The sequence below is a fragment of the Diplotaxodon limnothrissa genome, linkage group LG10, assembly GCF_057381915.1.
Source record: "Diplotaxodon limnothrissa isolate DT_005_m linkage group LG10, D_limnothrissa_male_GT1.1, whole genome shotgun sequence".
In the NCBI taxonomy this organism is placed as follows: domain Eukaryota; kingdom Metazoa; phylum Chordata; class Actinopteri; order Cichliformes; family Cichlidae; genus Diplotaxodon; species Diplotaxodon limnothrissa.
Window position 1 is genome coordinate 19,740,603 of NC_140605.1, and position 21,545 is coordinate 19,762,147.

At 39.0% G+C, this 21,545-nt stretch overlaps 1 protein-coding gene across 1 annotated transcript; it reads right to left on the reverse strand.

The window, feature by feature from the left end:
* Positions 1-114: 114 nt before the first annotated feature.
* Positions 115-17,916, reverse strand: uspl1 (ubiquitin specific peptidase like 1). The gene is made up of 10 exons (XM_085364547.1): positions 17,792-17,916; positions 16,735-16,809; positions 16,202-16,361; positions 15,463-15,585; positions 14,523-15,378; positions 14,018-14,128; positions 6,678-6,807; positions 4,662-4,787; positions 3,168-3,328; positions 115-2,032 (listed from the first exon to the last, which is right to left on the reverse strand). Exons 3-10 carry the CDS (start codon positions 16,328-16,330, stop codon positions 270-272), a joined length of 3,399 nt encoding a protein of 1,132 aa, XP_085220673.1. The 5' UTR covers positions 16,331-16,361; positions 16,735-16,809; positions 17,792-17,916; the 3' UTR covers positions 115-269.
* Positions 17,917-21,545: the final 3,629 nt, after the last annotated feature.

Here is a 21,545-nt window from a genome sequence, read left to right on the forward strand (position 1 = left end):
AAGTAATACATCAACACAAACAGAAACAAAATTTAATTGGCTTCAAATGACCAGTTCCTTAGTTCAAAGTGCCAAAAATGCAAAAAAGCAACAACCCCCCCCCCCCCCCCCCCCCAAATTTCATCTGTTATTTAACATGACACACCTACAAACCTTCATTAACAGAAACATAAATAGACATTGAGGAGTTCTCCCTTCTTTAATCTGAACTAAAAAAAAAGACAAGGTATAGCTGTTAAACAACTCCAGATAATGGTAAACATCACAGCTTAAATGAAAAGTTCAAGTGCGCTGAGTGCTTCGGTTTCCATGTCGGTCGGGGTATGACTCGCAGCCTGAGAGAGGAACTCGTCAAGGAAGTTTTCGTCGTGTTGCCCGTTCGTTCCGCCATTCATCTCTGATGGTCTCCCAGCAGCTTCGACCACACGCTCTGCTCCGTCAGGCCCATTGGCGAACATCTCGAAGAAGCCCGTGCTGTCTGGCGAAAGGTTGCTGGCTGTTGTTGCCGGCGAAAGCAAGTCCGACAGGAAGTCGTCACTGGTGGCTCCATCGTAGGTGCTTGAGGTGACGGTGCTGGGAGAGTCCAAGTCAGTGCTGTCCGGTCGAAGCTGTAGTCCCTCATGTTTATCCAACATCTTATTGATTCTAGCAAGCTGCTTCTTCCTTGATTTGAGTTGCTTAAGCAGTTTGTATCTGAGGGCTTCTGTGCTGCCGAGGCCTACAGGAACCTCTGAGGAATGGCTGCCATGTCTCTTTAGAGAGGCTTTAAGGAGTGCCTTTGCTCCAGGTGTAATCAGGGACGTACTAGACATCACTGTAGGGGTGGTTAGGTGGTTAGAAGTGACTGGTTGTGACTGCACAGTAGGTGATAGGAGGGGTCTCTGGTTGTTTAAGCTCTTAGCACGAAATGCCCCGTACATGTCTGCAGCTTTCACTGGCAGATCTTCGCTGTCCTCTGTCCGGAGTTGTGGTTTTGGGTAGAGCGCCATTGGAAGATGCGGTCTCTTCACAGGGTTGGGGGTAGAGTGAAAAGGAGGAGGAGGAGGGGGCTTTAATTGTGTGTCTGATGCAGGGGCAAACTTAGCAGTGGACTTCTGAACTTGGTTTAGTGGATGTTTGCTAAGCAGGAAGGACCAGCGAGAATTCTGATCTAGTAGTGATGCTGATGTGGGATCGCTCTCATTGGCAGAGAGGGGTGGGTTATCAGTAGAAGACATGAGGGAACCCTGTTGTGTAATTTCAGTAGATGGACTCTTATCCTCAGTATCAGGGACCACAGGCTGTTCACAGTTTACTCCACAGGGCTCTGAAGATGTCGATGATGAAGTATGCAAAGCTACTTTTGATGAAGCTACCTTTTTACCTTTTGCTCTGCTGACGGTTTTCCGCCTGCTGATTCCTTTCCCTCGTCCTCTCCTGGCACCGGGCACAAATGTCGGATCGCTGGACGAGCCGTCCCCTGAGTCGGGATCACTTGAGGTGGAGGGAAGGTCAACACTGGGACAGTGATGCAGTTTATTACCTTCGGCAGCAGAAGAGCTGTCAAGAATTTCATTCTTACCAGCGGTGTTCAGATCTAGAGTTTTGTGGTTGTTGTTTAAAGACTGCATTTCTACATCGGGTTTTACTTCAACCAGTGTGAGCGTAATGATTTCACTGTGGGTTAGGCCCTCAAAGGTGTCGAGCAAAGTGGTGGCACCTATGGAAGTATCAAAGCCTGCCGTGACTGTTGTGTCCATGCTACTGCTGGTGTCTTCAGTGAGAGCGCAGATGATGTCGGTGTCGTTATGAGGAATAAGAAGAGACTGATCTGGACTGTGAACCAACACCCCATCCGCTACCGAACCTTCATTTAAACTGTTGTTTCTCTCATTGTCAGAGAGTGCAGATGTGGAGGAGGAAGAACAGATGTGAAGCTCTTTGTCGTCTTCCACCTCCCAGAAGACGATATGCATCTCATTAGCAGGGACCTGAAGCTTTTGGTGGGTCTTACAGTCAGGGTATTTTAAATCATCATATTCCAGCCACGAGCCTGCAAATTAAAAAAAAAAAAAAAAAAAAAAAAAAAAAAAAAAAAAAAAAAAAAGCACAACAAATGGTTACAGCAAAATGCTGCAGGTTCAACTTGGTCGTCTATGTCAAGGGTTTGTTTTATTTGACCAATGAATAAGAAAAACTGAAATAACATAAAACAAAATAAATAATGCAGAATTACGGTCTCTTCCAAGAGCAACTCTGCGCAACACAGTCTGCCATATGTCTAATCTATTCAAAGCATACTGCAGACTAGTTAATTATCTAACTTGTGAAAGGAATGGCTACACATCACAATAACGTTACATTTGCAAAATCGGTAAGCTAGATACAAAATAAAATCTAATTATTCAATAAATCTAATTATTAAATGACAGTGAAATAGACAGCAAATAGGGTTCTTCTCTTGCATGAACTGTCCAGCAGAATGTGCTGTTGGCAAACTACGGCAGAGTCAAATCAGACTCAACCATTAAGTGTTTCAACCACAAAGAAAAGCACTTAAATGTAACTTCCAGTTTAATAAAAACCAAAAAACCTAATTTGACCTCATTTATTTGTGTAAAAATACTGCACTAACAACTTCAAAATATCTACTTAATCAAATTCAACTTGTATAAGGAAAAAATGCATTACAAAGATGACATATGACAAATGTTTAAAGTGAGAATTGCTTTAGTTTTGAAATGCTTATTTATGATTTTATAAAAAAAATAAAGTATGCATCAAAGAGCTGGGACAGGGGCAACAAAAGGCTGAAAAAGTTGCGTAACAATAAAGAAACCATTTATCCCACAGAAACTGTTTCAGACACAAAGAGAGATGATGTTGAGCACTCTTAGAAGAAGACTACAAGTCTGTACACAGCATCTACTGAACATCTAAAATCAAGCGAGAATGGAAAAACAACTTTATTTTTGATCTACAGCAACGTGCTGTCGTTAAAAGGAGAGCTGATGCAACAAGTGGTAAACATGCCCCGTCCTACCGCTTTTGAAATGCTTCTGATTCATTTGAAATTGGCATATTTTTAAATAAATAAATATTTCTCAGTTTCAACATTCGATTCTCTCTCATTTGCACAACATTAAATAATTCTGTCGTCTGTTCACATTTCACACACAAATACGTACCATCAGCGCTGCAAGTCCAGGTGACAAAGTGCTTCAGGTGACTCTTGTACTGTATGACAGTGGTGACGGAGTAGTTTCTGCCCTTGAAGTTGAAGGTGTACGTACTGACATCGTTGTTAGGGAGCCCCTCCACAAAGTGCAGTGCAAACACTGGAGGCAGACTATAAAACACAAAGCAAGGCAAAAAAAGCAAAAAGTGGTGATAGGTATAAAAAAGTGAAAATCCAGACAGACTTTAACAATGCATTTGTTTTGTGTTTTTAAAAGAATCTTATTTATTTTAACCACTCCGTGCATTAGTTTTGCAAAGAAAAACATACCCTGCAATAACTCAAGTCTGAGCTGCACTCTCTTTATTACTCTCACAGTATATTCATAAGGACACCACTGCTACAGATGACCCACTTCAATTTTTTTTGTCAAATTGTATTTCCATTTATATTTAAGCAGAAAAAAAAAATCTGCATAACATATACACTCACTGGACAATTAACTGCTCGTTAAAGGAAATATCCAATCAGCCAATCACATGGCAAAAAGTCACTGCATTTAAGACCATGATATCAGGTGGTGCAGATGCTGGTACGAACTGAGCATCTGTTGAAGTTCAAAGTAAGCATCAGAATGAGGAAGAAAGCAGACTTAAGTGACATTCAACTGGCATGACTGTCAGCGTCAGACAGGTTGGTCTGTTTTTCAAAACCTGCTCATTTACTCTCTATGTTTCAGAGAGAATGGTCTGAAAGAGAGAAAATATCCAGCGAGCAGCAGTTTTCTGGGTTAAAATGTCTTTTTGACGGCAGGGGTCACAGAGGAATAGCCAGACTGCTTTAAGCTTATAGGAGGGCAACTGTAGCTCAAATAACTACTTGTTAGAAACAAGGTATGAAGAAAAACAACTCTGAATGAAGAGCAGTTTGAACCTTGATGCCTAAGACTTCACTGGCTCATGCTCCTGTCAGCCAAGCAAAACAAACGGGTCCTACAATTCACACGAGCTTAACAAAATTGAGTAACAGATGATTGGATAGACTGATGAGTTTTAATATCTTCAGTAAAATTCAGACTGAAGGGTCAGAATTTGGTGTAAAAAACATGGCAGCACAGATCTACAATCTGTGGTGTGTCAACAGTTCAGACTGATGATGGGGTAATGGTGTGGGGAATTTATGCTAGCGAGGTAGTTAATAAGGTGTCCAGTGAGTTTATTGGTAAAAGCGATGATTAGATTTATTGATCTTTTACTTCTATTAATGTGTTCATTAAGTAGTTATTAACCCCTTCCATAACTGAATACAGTAATTTCCACCAACCTCTGTGGTTTGAAGACAGTGGACTAAAACAATTCAACAAGATGCTAATTTATGTTCATAAACCCAAAGTCCAAAAATAAAACCCAACAAAAACCCCCCAAAAACAAACAAACAAACAAAACAAACAAAAAAAAAAAACCAAAAAACCAACCCACAACACTTTGATTCTTTTGATTCCTACCTTTCCCACACCATAGTCCTCATCTCATTCTTCTTACAACACACATTGCAGGGGCCTAAGTGTGCTGCTTTTAGTGGGTGCCAATCAGGTACAATATTTGTTAAAGTAGGAAGAGTCTTCATATCCCTGAAAAATTACAGCATAAAATGTATTTAGGATTCAGACACAAAACAATTACAGTGATGATGAGAAGTGCAACTAACTAGTTAAAAAAACAAAACAAAAAAAACATGCCACTACCACGTTTTTTGTAATGTATTGCTGGCATCGCATTTATTTGACATGCTGATTTTCATCAGCTAAGCTTTCAACTCTTATGTATCTGATAATAGAGCAGGGCGATATGGCCAAAAATATTTATCACGATATATATTTGAAAATTTGCGATAACGATATAACCGACGATATAATTGATGTGAGACAAAATACAACTCCACAACATTACTAGCGCAAAAAGACAACCTTCCATTTATTTTCACTTAAACAAGAAGCTGGTTTTTATGTACATTAAAGCTTTATAAAAATGTAACAGTGCAAATGCAAATTCCTTGCTGAAAGTTTAACCAAAAGGCATTTCCAGTAGAAATGGGCTGACATATCCTGAGCATAACCATGTATAATATCCACTGAAGTTAAAAAGAGGTGCTTTGCAACATTAAACTGCAGTGTGCAGTATGCATTTTTCGGACCATAAGGTGCACGGGATTATAAGGCACATTAAGCGAAACAAAGCAGTCAGATAAATCAAACTTTATTAAACTCATTCTTCTTGCTTCCTCCACTTCTGTACCATTGATTCATTAATGTTGAATTCTCTGGTAGCTGCTCTATTCCCATGTTGTTGCAGTATATTAATGACTAACCTCGTATTGTGGATGGATTATCTCAGTTGTTCTCCTGACTGAAGTTTGGTCCGTTTACAGCATCCTGCCATGCGATTGCATTTGTCTCTAACCATGAAGAACCTTCACGTTAACTTTTATTGAGTGGAAAAGTGTTAGTGTTCGTCCTCCAGCTTCACTGTTTATGTTATGCTAACATAGCTGTGTCGCTAGCGATCACGTAGCACATCATTATATACCAGCTAGCCCAACTTCAGTAACCCTACAAACGTCACTGCTGTTTAGTTTCCTGTCTTCATTTATGTTGGAAGTGATAGCAGAGCTGTACGTTTGAATTTTTTCAGAAATCTCTTAGTCAGAACATGCAATATCATGCTTAGGTAACTAGCGAAACTAGCGAGCTAACTTCCGCTAGCTTCCTGCTAACTTCTAACTCCGTTAAATGTAATACATTTTGTTTTCATGGATGCCTGGAAGTTAAACTTCATAGTTACACCTGGTAAAGCAGCAATGCTGATCGTTTTATTAAAGATGAAAGAATTTAGACAGTTTTTAACTCTTAGTGATGCTGCAGTGTTGTTTGACCTGAAGCATACGGAGTTTAGGACCCAGATTACTCCCAGATTTAAGAGCATCTTAGAACGGCCGCTTGCATGTTCTGCAAAAAAATGTGCTTTGTTGTGTATCTGACGGACAAACACCAAACCAGTTCCACATCACGGAAGTTGCACCATTTTTACAAACCAATTCTGGTTCATCTGTTTCACTCAACAATCGGCCATGTGCGTATGAAAACAAAGGCACTGCGCATGCGCGTTTTACTCATATTCTATCGCGATATTTCATTTTCCTATCGTTGCCTAACATTATACCGGTATTACCGTGAACGGTATAATATGGCCCAGCCCTATCTGATAACATTTCTGGCAGAAATGCAGCTGAGGAATTTGTACAAATTTGCCTTCAATTACTTAATATTTCATATTTTCCCTTTGCCCTCTTGAGAGACGCCCAAAGCAGAGTTGGGCCTCTTCCAATTCGTATAATAAACAATGCATCTGCTCCCAGCAGTATAGTTATTCTGTGCTGTAGTTACACAAAGATCAAGTTTTATGGAATAAAGTGTAATGCAGTATTTTGTACACCTCAGCTGGTTAAAAATAAATGAACCTACCTTTTTCTCACAGGTGTTTTACATTTGCTGCACTTCATCTCCCAGTAAAAGGTTGCCTGGAAGAGACACTCTACCCAAGAATCCATCACAAGCAGCAGCGGCATAGCAAATACCGGAGTTTCCCTCTGACCTGAAAAGTAAAAACATGTCAGAGTTCGAACACTGTTACACGCTCAGATGCACGCTCCTATTCCAGGTGATTTTTAAAAACATAATCTTTGGATGGGGATTAAGATAAACTTTAGATATCACAACAGGATAGCCATCGCCTGCTTGGCTTTCATCTTCATTATTCCCATCCATCCCTTTGCACTTACATCATGCATTTTCCAGATTTTATACATTGTAATAATTTGGCTCCAACAAGCTGAGCAAAATCCAAGGTTTGCCTGCCCGGACCTGTGTCTTTCTGATACCATCAGGTGATAATGACTGTTTTGAAGGGTTTAAGATTAAGTCTACACAAAAGAGTGACTGGTACTCAATACAGCATTGTGGTATGTGGTATTTTCTTGTGAAACGCCAAATATATAAAAGGATTTTACACATAACAAAGTAAAAATAAAAACAATTTTAAGGCAAGTATTTTATTTTTTGAAGTTCTCAGATGGGGCGTTTCACATAGTGTGTAAACTACTGTACGTGTTTACATTTTACAGAAAGAACTTGCCAGAACAGGACCAACTGCTTCTTAAAATACTTCTTTTGTCACTGATCTGCTGGAAAAAACTGTAGCACTAGGCTATGTTGAAAATTAATATTCAAGAACAGAGGGTTTGAGGGGCCCCACGAGCCTTATGCGGTCGAGTTTGCATTCGCTCAGACATCTCTTTCTTGCTCACAGTAGCGTGGCGAGATTTGCATATCGTTTCTGACCTAACACTGGTTTACTATAACTGCTGGTGGATTCAGAAATGCAGTCCAGAAAACAGACTTTTTTATTAATACTTTAAAATAAACAAGTTAAGATTATATCAGTTGTCAACGCTAGGAATCTTGTTTTTTGTGGTCCAACTAAACTTTCTGAATTAGGGGAGTATGTGGGAAGAAATTACTCAGCAAATGTACAGGAAAAGCTATGGCAAATATGGCTAGCAAAAGAAACCCAAAAAGCCAAGGAAAAAGTGTTTATCAACTGCTCCCCCTCCCTTTTTTCTAAAAATCTCTAAAGATCTTTTTCCCCCAAAGATCTTTAGAGATTTTTCCCCGTTTTTTTTCTTTAAACATATATATTTGGGCAATTCTATCATCTCCTAATGCAAACGTTTAGTCTTTGTCAGCTAAAATGTGCTGCAACAAGCTAAATCCTGAACAAACAAGAACCAGACATGCAGAACTGGGCAGCAAGACCTGTCTGGTATATGACCTATTATAACTTGAATGGCTGAAGACTAAAGGCTGAGTCACACTGAGGACTTTACTTGTTGCAGCAAAGAGACTGAAAAATGCTTTAATGATCAGCATTTTCTTAAATAATAATGTAAAGGCAACATTTCCTGGACACGTTGGTAGTTGGAGCCCTTCTCCATTACCTAATGCATGCTTTGAGCTCAATGTATATATTTAAAACTACACTTAAATAAAACACCCCAGGTCATAAAATACATGTATTTATAAACAAACATGCAGCTTTTCTTCTGCCACACTTCATGTTCAGTGTCATGTCTGTCAGCAAGATCATGAAACCTTGTGGAGAGGAGGAGAAAAAAAAACAAAAAAAAAAACACCCCCCCCCCCAAAAAAAAACCCCAACCATGGCAGCTGATGTTTATATGCTATAAATGGGTAATTTTAGCCCGTTGCTAGGCAAAATAACAACATCATTTTATCTGATATAGATAAGAACCTTCAGGGACCCAAGATCCAGCTGTGCTTCAAGTTTGGCTGGAAACTTGAAGCAAATTATTAAGGAAATAATTTGGCGCTGAGAACTCACATTTAATGCAATAATTCTAAACTAATAACTATTACAACAACAATAAAAGCATATTGCAAAATCTGACAATAAATAAACACATTCCAATAATACTGTATTGTGGGTGAAGTACTGTAATAATAACATATGGTAGGATATCCAGTGATTCCCACCTCTAGTAAAAAGACCTTTCAGATGCTACAAGTTGTTTTGAACGGCCGATGTAAGGGTATTGCTTCAGAGTATCTAAACAAGACACTAATGAGCTGTAACTTAGGTCTGAGGCGAGCGACAGGACATGTAATTCTGATTTAAGAGGCAATGTTGGGGAGTAACGGAATACATGTACCGCCGTTACGTATTTAGAATACAAAATATGAGTAACTGTATTCCGTTACAGTTACCGTTTAAAAAGGTGGTATTCAGAATACAGTTACTTTGTTGAAATAAATGGATTACACTGCGGTACTTTCCTGTTTCATATTGTCGCGGGTCAGGACTGTTTGGGTTTTGTTTGACAGCTATGTTCTGTTGTTCCAGGGGGCAGCGTTACGGTTGCCATGGTTACAGGGCGACGCTCTCTCTCTCTCTCTGCGACTGTGTGTTTCCTGGGTGAGAGAGCGCCTTTTCGTTGTTGTTGTTGTGCTAAGCTAACAGGCAGAATGCTACAGGTATAGCTCTAAAGAATGTAGCATCATGGGCAGTGTAGTCCGTGCTGCAGGGAGAATGGACTGCCATACACGTTATGGGTCTGTGAGCGCGAGGAGGGAGAAAAAGGGGAGTGGAAAGGTACGAGTTGTCATCGAGGAAAAACGGGAGCTGGAAGCATGTAAATATAATAATAACCACTGCAGCCAAGAAGAGTGCCTGACGAGCCCAGATGTAAGTAAGCTATTAAGACTGGACTGTACACCGTGTTCGTGTTTTCCTCCAAAAACAATAAGTTCCGTTGGAGCCTTTCAACGCCTCTCTCTGTCTCTCGCAAGAAAAGTTGACCCACACAACAAAGTAAAGCTATTTTTCGGCTACGAGCCGACAGGGACCCCGCCGTATTAGTCAGAGGTTCCTTTACTACAGTTCGGAGTCGCGGACCTTTCAGTAACAGTAATAAATCACACAGCAGTAGTACATTCACGTTGTTGTAAAAAGCATGATAATATATTAAGTAATCCAAAGTATTCAGAATACGTTACTGTCATTGAGTAACGTAACGGAATACGTTACAGAATACATTTTGGGGCATGTATTCTGTATTGGAATACATTTTAAAAGTAACCTTCCCAACACTGTTAAGAGGTTTACTTTATATTATTAAAATAGTGTCACACGGTATAAAAACTACACCCACCGATACCTAATGAAGCTCCCTGTCTGACTCCACTGTACGCTGTCACTCATTATTATAAAGACAGCAACATTAACAATCAAATGCACATGCACTTATCTTTATACATTACGCTTTTCTTATGCAAAAATTAGAAACTAACTTTGCAGTCTGTGCAAAATTTAAACTAAATCTTCTTAAGACTGTGGCTCTTACAGGCCCTCTTCCCAAATGGTGTGATATGAACCTTCTAAGTTTACCCAAAATACACTCTTATCTGTTCTCAAAAACAAACAAACACACACACACACAGACACACACACACACACACACACACACAGACACACACACACACACACACTCAGGATACCACTGACTGTTTCGTTTACTCTACATAACAGACATTAAATTGGGCCAGTGAAGCAATGATACGTTTACCTTGATATTTGTGCTCAAAATTGATCACAAATTGTGCTGAACAAAATATTTTGGCTGTAGATTGTGACGCTTGGACTGGGCGTAAAATAGATTACGTTTTAGGCAAGGCAAGGCAAGGCAAGTTTATTTGTATAGCACAATTCAACAACAAGATGATTCAAAGTGCTTTACAGAGACATTATTTTAATTATAGATTGCGTTTCAATGCGTTTATCAGCCCAGGAACAATGTAAATTATAAATGCTAAATATCAAGCAACACCTGTGCATTTAAAAATTCTGCAAATAGCACAGTTTTCATATTATGAAGGCAAAGTTTTGCATGCATTCACTGAAAACAATGCAGATTTTTATGGAATGACCTTCTCACCAGGCTGCTCAATTATGACAAAAACTATTACAATGACTATTTTGGTCAATATTAAGAACACAAGTCTGACATCAGAGACAAGACACATTTATTTATTTATTTATTTATTTATTAACCTTTATTTAACCAGGAAGATCCCATTGAGATTAAAAACCTCTTTTTCAAGGGAGACCTGGCCATTTACTGAACTTTTTCTTGGTTGAACTGAACAAAATATAACACACAGTGGCAGAGGGTGGTCTTATTAAGGAAAGAGAAAAATCTGTCATCTCTTCCACTTATCCAATTCAGGGGCAGGAAGCACATCCCAGCTGCCATAAGGTGTGAGACAGGGTACATACTGGACAGGTTGCCAGTCTGTCGAAGGATTAACAGACATTCATACTCACTTTCACACCTATGGTAGGGCTGCTCAATTAATCGAATTTTAATCACGATTACGATCTGGGCTTTCAACGATCATTAAAAATGACGGAGCCGATTATTAGCCCCTCCTTCATTTATCCGCGACACCTTAAAGGCCGGTCCGTGAAAATATTGACGGGCATAAACCGGTCCGTGGCGCAAAAAGGGTTGGAGACCGCTGATTAAGAGGACCCGAGGGAAGCTCGGAAAGCTAAGCAGAAGTTATTTGGAGAGGAGAGTGACTGCTGTTGGTTGAAAAGAGAGGTTAAAAAAACTTCAGTGGTGTTGCACACTATTTTATATATTTTTTTTTAAAGTCATTGTTAACCCTTTAAAGCCGGTGAGAGCAGCACGCTCCGTTTTGTGTAACTATTTTTAAATCCCTGTAGAACCGGAACCGTGTAAGCTAGCGCAATAATTTGTTTTGCATATGAAACCGGAGGAGTTGTACTTACATCTGATGCCATCAGCTTGTCCTCGGTCACGGTTTCCTTCCACATAAAGCTTTGCAAAAATTGCATAAAAAGCGCTTGCAGGAACAAAAACATAATATTCCAGAAACACGCTTTGCCGATCTGATCAGCTGTTCGTTACACTTCCCACAGTTAAACAGATGTCAGCGCGAACTGTCACATGTCCGCCATTTCCTGCCCGAAACCGGAAGTGACGTCATTTTCGCGGAAATTGTAGTTTTTTTTACTTGTAGGCCTTAAAAACCTATACTGGTCATGTTTGACTTTTCTGAATAGTTGCTGGGATGCTTAGAACTCAAATTGCACTGCTGGAAATAGTTTATTTTGATGCACCTGCTGTTTTCTTTGCAAATTTGCATCATAGGATTGTTTTTTCGTTTTTCCTGCAGTATATAAAAATTGGTGTATCTCCAAAATAAAACTATGAAGACACTCAAAATAAATTTCCTGTTGTTGTAAACTATTTTTTGCAACTTTTTTGTATTTAAATTTTTGAAGGATAAGCCTCTTAAATTTCTCCAAGTAGAAATATATGTAAAAAAAACAAAAATGATTTTGAATTTTTTTTGTAGTTTATTGCACTTTTTTGCAATTAATGTAGTTACTATGGACTTAATGCATACATATTATTAAAATATGGGCTATAACAGTTGCATAGCAAATTGAAATGCTCCCACAAATGGCACTACAACATGTAAAAATTTAATATAAGCTCTGGCGGACTTGGTTCTATAGTAGGTCTTAAAGAGTTAAATAAATATCGTCAAATAATCGAGATCTCAATTTCAGTGAAAATAATCGTGATTATCATTTTTGCCATAATCGAGCAGCCCTAACCTATGGTGTAATTTAGAATCGCCAATTAACCTAATCCAACTAAATGCATATCATTGGACTGTGGGAGAAAGCCGGAGAGAAGCCACACGGAAACAGGGAGAACTCTGCACAGAAATGCTTGGCCAGTTGGTAGATTCAGTCCCAGGACCTTCTTGTTGTAAGGCAACAGCACTAACCAGGAAAATCTGGCATTGTTAATGAATGTTGGATTTCATAACACCAGACAAAAAGAAGCAGTGAAAGTGAAACAAATACAATAATTGCTTTATCTCTATTATCTTGTTTACATAATCTCTGAATGTCAAACTCATAAATGAAAATAAAATCTGGTTAGTTGCCCCACCCTACTTCCTGTATTGTTTGGGCAAACGCAACCCCTCCAGCACTAGTTGCCTTATAATTAAGGCTTTGAGTGGTTTTAGTGTGACTGAGCTGATAATCCGGTTGTTCAGTGATGACGCAACGAATCCTACTTCCGGGCCTAAAGTAGTCTGCGTTTAATATGGCTTTTGTGTTGTTAACATGTTTAATGTTATGTATTTTCTTCTATTTGATCTCAAAAAGCTCCTAAAACAGTCAGTGATCACTGTTGACCTCCCTCGGCTTTTATTACCACTAATCATTTATTTAAGCTCAGTTTTTAAAACCTTAGGATGTAACTACAGCCCAGCCCATGCAGCAGTATATGAATGACTAACCTCGTATTGTGGATGGATTATCTCAGTTGTTCTCCTGGCTGAAGTTTGGTCCTTTTACAGCATCCTGCCATGCGATTACATTTGTTCCTGACCACCGAGAACACTCACGTTAACTTTTATCGAGTGGAAAAAAAGTTAGCTTGTTTATATTATGCTAACATAGCTGTGTCGCTAGCAGTCACGTAGCACATCATTATATACGAGCTAGCCCAACTTCAGTAACCCTACAAACGTCACTGCTGTTTAGTTTTCTGTCTTCATTTATGCTGGAAGTGATAACAGAGCTGTACGTTTTAATTTGTTTCCAAAACCCCGCAGTCAGGACATGCTATATTGTATTTAGATAGAAGCTAGGGAGCTAACTCCCTGCTAACTTCTAACTCCGTTAAATGTCATAAATTCCGTTTTCATGGATGCCTGGATGTTAAACTCAATTGTTACACCTGGTAGAGCAGAACGCTGATCATTTTATTAAAGATGAAAGACTTTAGACAGTTTTTCAACTCTCAGTAATGCCATAGTGATCGTTTGATATATGGACCTGCAGCGGAGTTTAGACCCAGACACGGCTAGTGACGTCAGACTGAACAACCGGATGTGTGTGGATTAAACCAGTAGCAGTAATACACAGAAACAGGACAACATTCTTTAGAGACAGAAATTCCTCATGGGGATCTCAGCACAGCTACACCTTTATTTTCAATGTTCTCATTGAACATAGACATGCTGATAAATGCTTCAACAGGAGAACACCACTCTGCTTACGCTTTTAAATAGCATTCCCTGAAAAACTTGTCTCTTAAAGACATGACTTAAGACTGCCTGAAAACACTTACCAACCTGTCATGAACCTTCATTAAGTGTAAAACTCTTGAGCTTACCGAGTTTGCAGTGCAGTTTGGGTTGCAGTAGTCTGAAGACTGACATTCTTAGACTCTGAAGGTCTGCAGTGGCCTTTTGCAGCACATGACTTGGAACCCGCACAATGCCATCTAGTCAGAAAAAATTTTCCACATGAGCAAAACAAATACAACAAATGCTGGGTTTCCACAAGTCTATTCATGGAGGGCTATGGGGCTAAAGTCACAGCCACTTTCTGTTAAGAACTTTGTTTTCCTTAGACAACAGCTATAACTACTAATGCATCTTATTAGCCTGCTGTTCACTGTAACAATCAACAGATGAAAACATCTGTGTATGTTTCTGTTCTGTGTCCTGCGTACTGTTTGTTTGTATATATGTGTCTTTTTGGCTGCTGTTACAACCAAATTTCCCCTTGTGGGACAATTAAAGGATTATTCTATTCTATTCTATTCTAAAACAGACATTAACGAATAAAAGTTAGACATTACACTCGTGCATAGATTGAAATTCACTTCAACTTACCACTGCCAGTCTGTTGGTGGACTTGAATGGCCGCACATATGTCTTCATATCCTTTTAGGAGCTGCCACAGAGATGACTGCTGAGGTTCGTCTTTAGGTTTACACCTTTGCAAACTCTTACAGTTGAACAGAGCAGCAAGCAGCGAGTCCAGCCAACACAGGTTGTCACTGTTCCTCCAGAGAAGCTGATCTGGAATAGGTACAAGATCTTCTGACTCCTTTAATGTATTCTCTGTATTCTTACAGATTTCAGTCCGTGATATTTCTGTACACATTGTCAGCTCACTTTGAGGACTCTGTGAAATATCGATTTCATTTAAATGAATGTCCTGTTCAAAGCCGTTTTGGATTCCAGGAAGACTCCTCTCGTGGTTTAACTCAATCCCTGATATACCATGGGCACTGCAATGTGAACTGAGCACAGCCTCATTTTCATCAGTAGTCAAAGAAAGTTGCAGGGAGCTTTCAGCTGAGAGTATAGAGGGGGCAAGACCATCTGCATAAGCAGCACAGTCTGGATCATTTTCTTTCACAGATTCCCTATTTGTCACTTCTGCAACTCGATAATCCCTGTGGTATCCATTCAGCTTTTCCTCATCTGTCGTGGGTTCTGCATATTGGTCATTTCTGACAGCATTTCCAGCACCATCCTCTGCTGAGCTAACAGGTGTGGCAGTTACACCTTGTGGCTCGAGACCGCCAAGTTCATTTGATCGAAGATGTTTGAATGAAGGTTTAATCAACTCTTCCTTTTCCTGTGTGGAGGCATTTTTTCTTTTGTTCCCAACAACTGGCTCCACGGCATCCAAGCTAGCCAAAACATCCTCCAAGGAGCGGCTGACCAGTGGGAAGAGGCACTGTGAGAGAATGGATACAAAGAGGTTACCGAAGATGACAGCAAAACAAATATATCAAACTGTGACTTGAGTGGTTGGACTTACCTGTGGGTTTGTGCAGACAGTGATCGAATCCTGGAGGCTGATTCGGTACGAGCGTAGAGCATAGCTCAGCCCCTTCGATGTACACCAAGGGCAATAGTCCAGTGAAGCAGCTCTTCCCTGCACCTGGGGAACAACATGGTGTATGTTAAAGCCCCAGACGTCTACCAAGTTTACCAAGTTCACAGGTGAACTGAAGACAACAGCTTAAAAGAAAACACAAATCTAGAAAAAGATCTAACTGATGAGATTCATTAACATTTTAGATTTTAGACTGCATATATTTTCAACTGATTACTTTTTTTTTTTTAAATCAACCATTTCTTTTATCTGTCAGCAGCCTTACTTTTATATATTTACACATTATGTACACATGAATCGAAACTTGAAATACTTTACTTGATTTACCTTACAAGACCGATCAAGATTTATGTTTTAAATGCTTGTAGTGAGGAGCAGTTCAAGTGAGGCAGGACAGGGGGAGTCAAGTACTTGAAAGCAGATGCATATTTGTAATAAAATCATAAGTAGTACACAGTTTCCCATGTTACAGTATGACAGATTTGACAATTGCAAGCCTGTCAAGACAAGTAACGTACCAACTTTCGCCTTTTACAACCAAAGATTTCCGTTTTTGTTTGTTTTTTGAATTTGCTTTGGTACTGTCCAGTCACAGTCCAGTTTCAAATACAATTCAGCTTTGCGCAAGTGACAATGAGAGGAGAACAAGAGCTCTACTGACTTTTCCCAAATACCCCGCCAGTGGTGAGGCCAAAGCCTCCAAACCAGTGTCTTCACCAGTTATTGGCAAACAGCTGCTGCGGCTATTCGGGTCCATGGCTGTCCGGTGCCATCCACAATATATAACCATGTCACCACAAACTCTCTCACCTCCGAGCACACTAAGGAAGAAAAAGAAAACAGGTATGTTATGAAGTTATCAAGGTACAAGTTGCTTTGAAAGTAGTTTTGTTCCTTTTAATAAATTTGGTTGTGTTGCAAAAAAAAAAAGAAAAAAAAAAGATCACTTTATATCTCATAGGCTTGAAACAGTGATGGTAATGCATAACATTAGAGGTACATTAATCTGTTTTTAATCAGGAATTTGCGCCTCATCAGTACAATACTATGCTATTTATTTTTATGCAGGGAAATAGCGCACTCATAAAAAATATAGTTCAACTATTTTACGTTATTTCAACCATATTTAAACATTTAGCTGAAACGAAATGATTTGACAAAAGAAAAACATCAACTATTGCCATCTGTATTTACCAGTAGGAAGACGGCAGTCAACAAGGATGATATTAGCAGATAACGATGTTCAGGCAAGATACTGCAGCATCCCTACTAAAGGAATAAATGTACACAATAAATACATTAAAACACCCCCAAAAAAGAAAAATCTTGCAAATGCTCAAAGGTGACCTCTTTAATCTTTTCACTGGCGTAATGTTTATGCTTAATCTTTGTCAATCTACAGCCAGCCTGAAGGCAGAACAATAGACTCTTGAGCACGGGTGATGATCACTGAGTGGAATTTAAATTGATTCAGAACTTATCTTTCAAACAGATAAGAAAGCTGCCCTTCTTTCCTATAAGTTCTTACAGATGGTTTGGATACATTTTTAAATATATAAGTCACATTTAATTGACCAAAACAACAGTGTATAGAGATTGATCTTCTCTGAAATTTATAAAAGAACCCTCACAAGGTTCTAACTACAATAAAGGACTCTACTTTTCTAGGATGGTCCCGGCATGACTGCAGCATGCTTGTGTTTACCCCTAAAGTCAATCTATTAGTTTCCAAATTAGTTAAATTCATTTATTATGAGCGTCTCATTCATCTTTCTAGAACATTCACAGGGTACAGTATATAAAGTATACACTTTAATTGGCAAGGCTTTAACCATATTGCCCACATGTTTTCTCCGCATTTTTCTCCAAAGGTATTTAGATCAATAATAGTACACGACACAAACCAGGAACCAATTAGTTTCCCAGCAAAACTAGCTTTGATAGCTATTTAACACTAACATAAGCAAGCAAAAAAAAAAAAAAAAGAAACCTCACTTAAAACACACTTTTGTAATAAAATGCTTAGTTACCATTACCCTGTTAATGCTGTAAGGATATAGTGATTTTATTTGGGAAATTAAAAAAATACGTTAAAATCAGTCTGTTAACCAGTCTGCATGCCCTGACTGAACTATCAGACAGCTTGAGCCTGGAAGGTAGCATGCTAAACGCTTAGCCTAAGGCCGGGCAACCGTTTAACTCGCGGCTAAAAATTATTCTTAGTAAAAATAAATAAATAAATCATACGTACCCAAACAAATGTTAAATTATATTTCCTGTTACACTGAAGTCGGTGCACATTAAGCTATAGTTTTTAAGTCCCGCCGGTGTAATGGGTCCATGTGCAGCTTTCTATCGATTCGTGTCACAAACGTTTTCCCAACCGCGGGTTTGTGCAGCGGCCTTTGTCTTCCCCCCCTCTATCACTGATGGTTCCGCTGGCCGCCACTCGGCTGTTCAAGTGAACTGCAATAACGTGGGCTGAAGTTATATTGACACAATACTATCACCAACACTGTGCGACTAAGGATACTAATAATATTTTATTTATGTATATTATTTTTGTAGGATGAGATAGGGTATGTCTGTTGCACAGTTTGTTTATTTATTTATTTACTGTTATTACTGTTCATTGTAATTATTATTATTATCACAGTAATCAATACAATGATAACAGTGATATCTTCTCTTTCTTTTCTATTATTATGTTACTATTATTTATACATTTGTTTTCAATTGTTACCCCCCAAAATACTGAAATACTTACTGAGCGAGTAACCAGGCCTCAGTAGACACACCGAGAGCCCCGTTTGCTCACCTCCAAAAAAAGTTGCCTAGCTATCATCAAGGAAGGGAAGAATGTGTGCTGTTGTTTTAGTTGCTCTTAAACAGCAGTTTTGTTATTTTTATTATTTTATTCTGTCATTCCCCTTCACTCTATCTGAACACACACACACAAAGTGAGTTTTTCTTGTCTGAATTAACCATAACCAACAGAACTGAATATTTTAGGCAGATATTTTAACGAACGTGTTAAAAAATCTGCTGATTTGAAAAAACAGTCTTTATTTACCCCTCTTTTTTCACATAGCATATTTTGTAAATGAACGATAAGGGCGACTATTTCTCTGGTGATTTGTTTTTTTGCCAGCCCACTGTATGCTTAATTTTGCTGATTGGGTGGGGGTGGGATGGATTTTACATATGTCCCCCATTTCAGTTCATAATACCAGCCCTTGCAGGCTCCTGTACCCCCCATACACACACATGCTCAACCCACCCACACACACATATGCACACACACCTCCCTCCACCCAATCCCGCCTCTTGCATGGCATGTGCCCCCCCCTTTAAGCCCCTCCTGTATCTGCTGCTCTCCTGTCCTCTATTTTCCTCTTGATGACAAAATGAATTTGCATATTTTTCCCAGGGAGCGTTCATTAGAATGCATAAACCGGCCGCCTCCTAGCCTCACGAGCAGGCTATAGCTTTCCGCCGTGGCATCTCCTGATGCAAAATGAGACACAGACAGGCAGCATCACTGGCAGACATGTGGCCTGAGTCTGGGTTGTGATTGGCATTTGGAATCACTTCACCCTTCCCGTTCTTAATTCAAGGATAAGAATAAACTCTGTCAGCCATTTTTCTTTGTTTCTATGTTAGCTGCTAAGAAGAAGAGCCGTTTATTTATTCTCTTTAAACATATAAAGAAACAATTCATTCATTTTTAAACATGCGCAATTAAAGGAATATTTACTGTAGGGATGTGGTTATATTTGAAATCATGAGAGACTGTGGGCACCTTCTTTATTTAAGCACCCCACCCCCCTACCCCCCTTCACCAGCCATATTCAAACACACAGACAAACCTTTCAGGTCAAATTACATTACTGGCTTGAATCCACTCAGTGCAAAACAAGTCGTTTTAGGAAGGGCCTCTGTCACAGACTAAAATCACACTCCTGGAATGTCTTTTCTACTCTGTGGAGGCTCTTTTTGCCTTTATTTCCATATAACTTTCCATATAACTCTGTCTAATGGTGGCGCTAGAGCTGAGGTCTCAAAGTGACAAAATGTGCATTTTATAGACTGATGATCTGAATCTATACAGCTCATTCTTCTGTGCAGTTATTCTGTGCTGGTAGTGTAATGGGTAATTATTTATAACTCTACGTTACACACTGTTATACTGAATATAATGCAGTATAACTGCATATTATGCTGTATTATCAAGGATAATAGCAATTTTCATGTCTGTATATGTTATAAGGTAGGCCATGCTAAACAGGCACACTCAATAAATTAATCTACTCCTTATCTGATGGTAGTGGTAGAGCAACACCACTTGGCACTAAAGCTCATTAGGTTACCCCATGCACACTGCGTTCAGAATCTAATATTTCCCAGTCTGTTAATCAGACATACAAGAAAATGTATTTGTGTCACCTCTTGGCTGTACTAACCAGACACATTATTCAGCTGCATAAGAGTAATACAAAGAAAATGTGTAACAGATGCATATTGTACAGGGAAAAGTGACAAAAACCTTTAAAACCTCATATAAAATAAGTTATATGCTATATTTTGTAAGGCAATCAGTAATAAATGATTAATTAGGAATGTACTGTTAATACAATATTGGATAATCTTGAACAAAACAGCTTGCAAAATTAATATAGGAAATATATATACACTGTACATGCATATGCACTATATGTACTATACCTGCTGTGTAGAGTGGGTTAGATTGAAAAGCACTTATGAATAGACAAAACAAACAGACTCCTGGGTTTGTTTGTTTTCCCCCATTTTGGATGTATTGGAATTTGAGTCTATGACAATTGTATTATGTTTATTATAACAACGTGCCAGGTGTTGGGAGTAAGAAGCCCTCTGCTATGAGGCTATCATGCAGACCTGTTGGACTATATCTAAAATTCCAAGTAAAAGCTCACTATCTTTTAGGGCAAAAATAAATAAATAATTGAATGAATAAAGTCAGTCAAAATGCTCATTTACTGCTTTTGCTTTAAACTGAGCAGCCGCCCTTTGATCTTCATAAGTCTTAATTAACAATAAGCACATGACCATCTCCTAATCAGGCAATGTATATGAGACCTCGAAATATCAGGATAAAAAACATACTGTGTAGAAAAACATTAACTGACAGATCTTAATATTAATTTCCCATTAAATATATTTACCATAATTTATTATCTCCAGCTCCATTTTATCCTACTATTAATATTGGGTCGTAAGTAAACATAGTCAAAAGCACAGAATGAGTGCTTAAAAAACGAATAATTATGGATACTTGTCAGAGAGAATAAGAAAACACGGTTTAGTAGTGTCAATGCAGGGACTTTCTGTCGATCATGGGCATAAATGATAATAATGGTTAATACACTGATCACAAGGGAGGCCAATCATTGAATTCCTATGGTTTTCATTCATACTAAGAGCTAAATCCTTTTTTTAAAAATTCATATCTGGACGTAACTATCACGCATGGGACGGGTAATCGCTCTTTATGCCCTTTACACGGGAATTTGCGATGTCCTCCCTATACATTTTTAAAGACATAATTTGCAAATAAGCTCACGTGTATTGTGCAGAATGCACAAAGGAGCCTGTTGATAAGGAGACGTACAACCCATCCAACACAATCTGACAACATTTTACGGCCGCCTCGTTCGCTGGCTACAAGCGCTCCTCGATGTCTCATTCATTTAGCTTGCCTACTGTACACTGAGCTCAACGTAGTGAATTCAATACTATGGCAAACACACTACACTACTACCAGCTCCAGCATGCTCGGACAGAAATATTTTTGTATCCACGCGCCTCACAAAACTTCGGTGACGTTTCACAAAAGACAACCAATGGAACCTCGTCTTCTATTAGGACAATGAAAAGCCTTCGACCAATCGCAGGGACGCCAGACTGGGCGCTGTCCAATGGCGTGCGAGCCCCGCCGAGAGTAATGTTAGAGAGCTGAAGACTGA

Excerpts from the sequence above, each read along its gene's own strand:
- uspl1 (XM_085364547.1), bottom strand. The coding sequence starts at position 16,330 with ATGGTTATATATTGTGGATGGCACCGGACAGCCATGGACCCGAATAGC. Across the intron at positions 15,586-16,201 it reads TGGCGGGGTATTTGGGAAAA|GTGCAGGGAAGAGCTGCTTC; the intron begins GTCAGTAGAGCT and ends GTTGTTCCCCAG. Across the intron at positions 14,129-14,522 it reads CCACCAACAGACTGGCAGTG|ATGGCATTGTGCGGGTTCCA; the intron begins GTAAGTTGAAGT and ends TTTTCTGACTAG.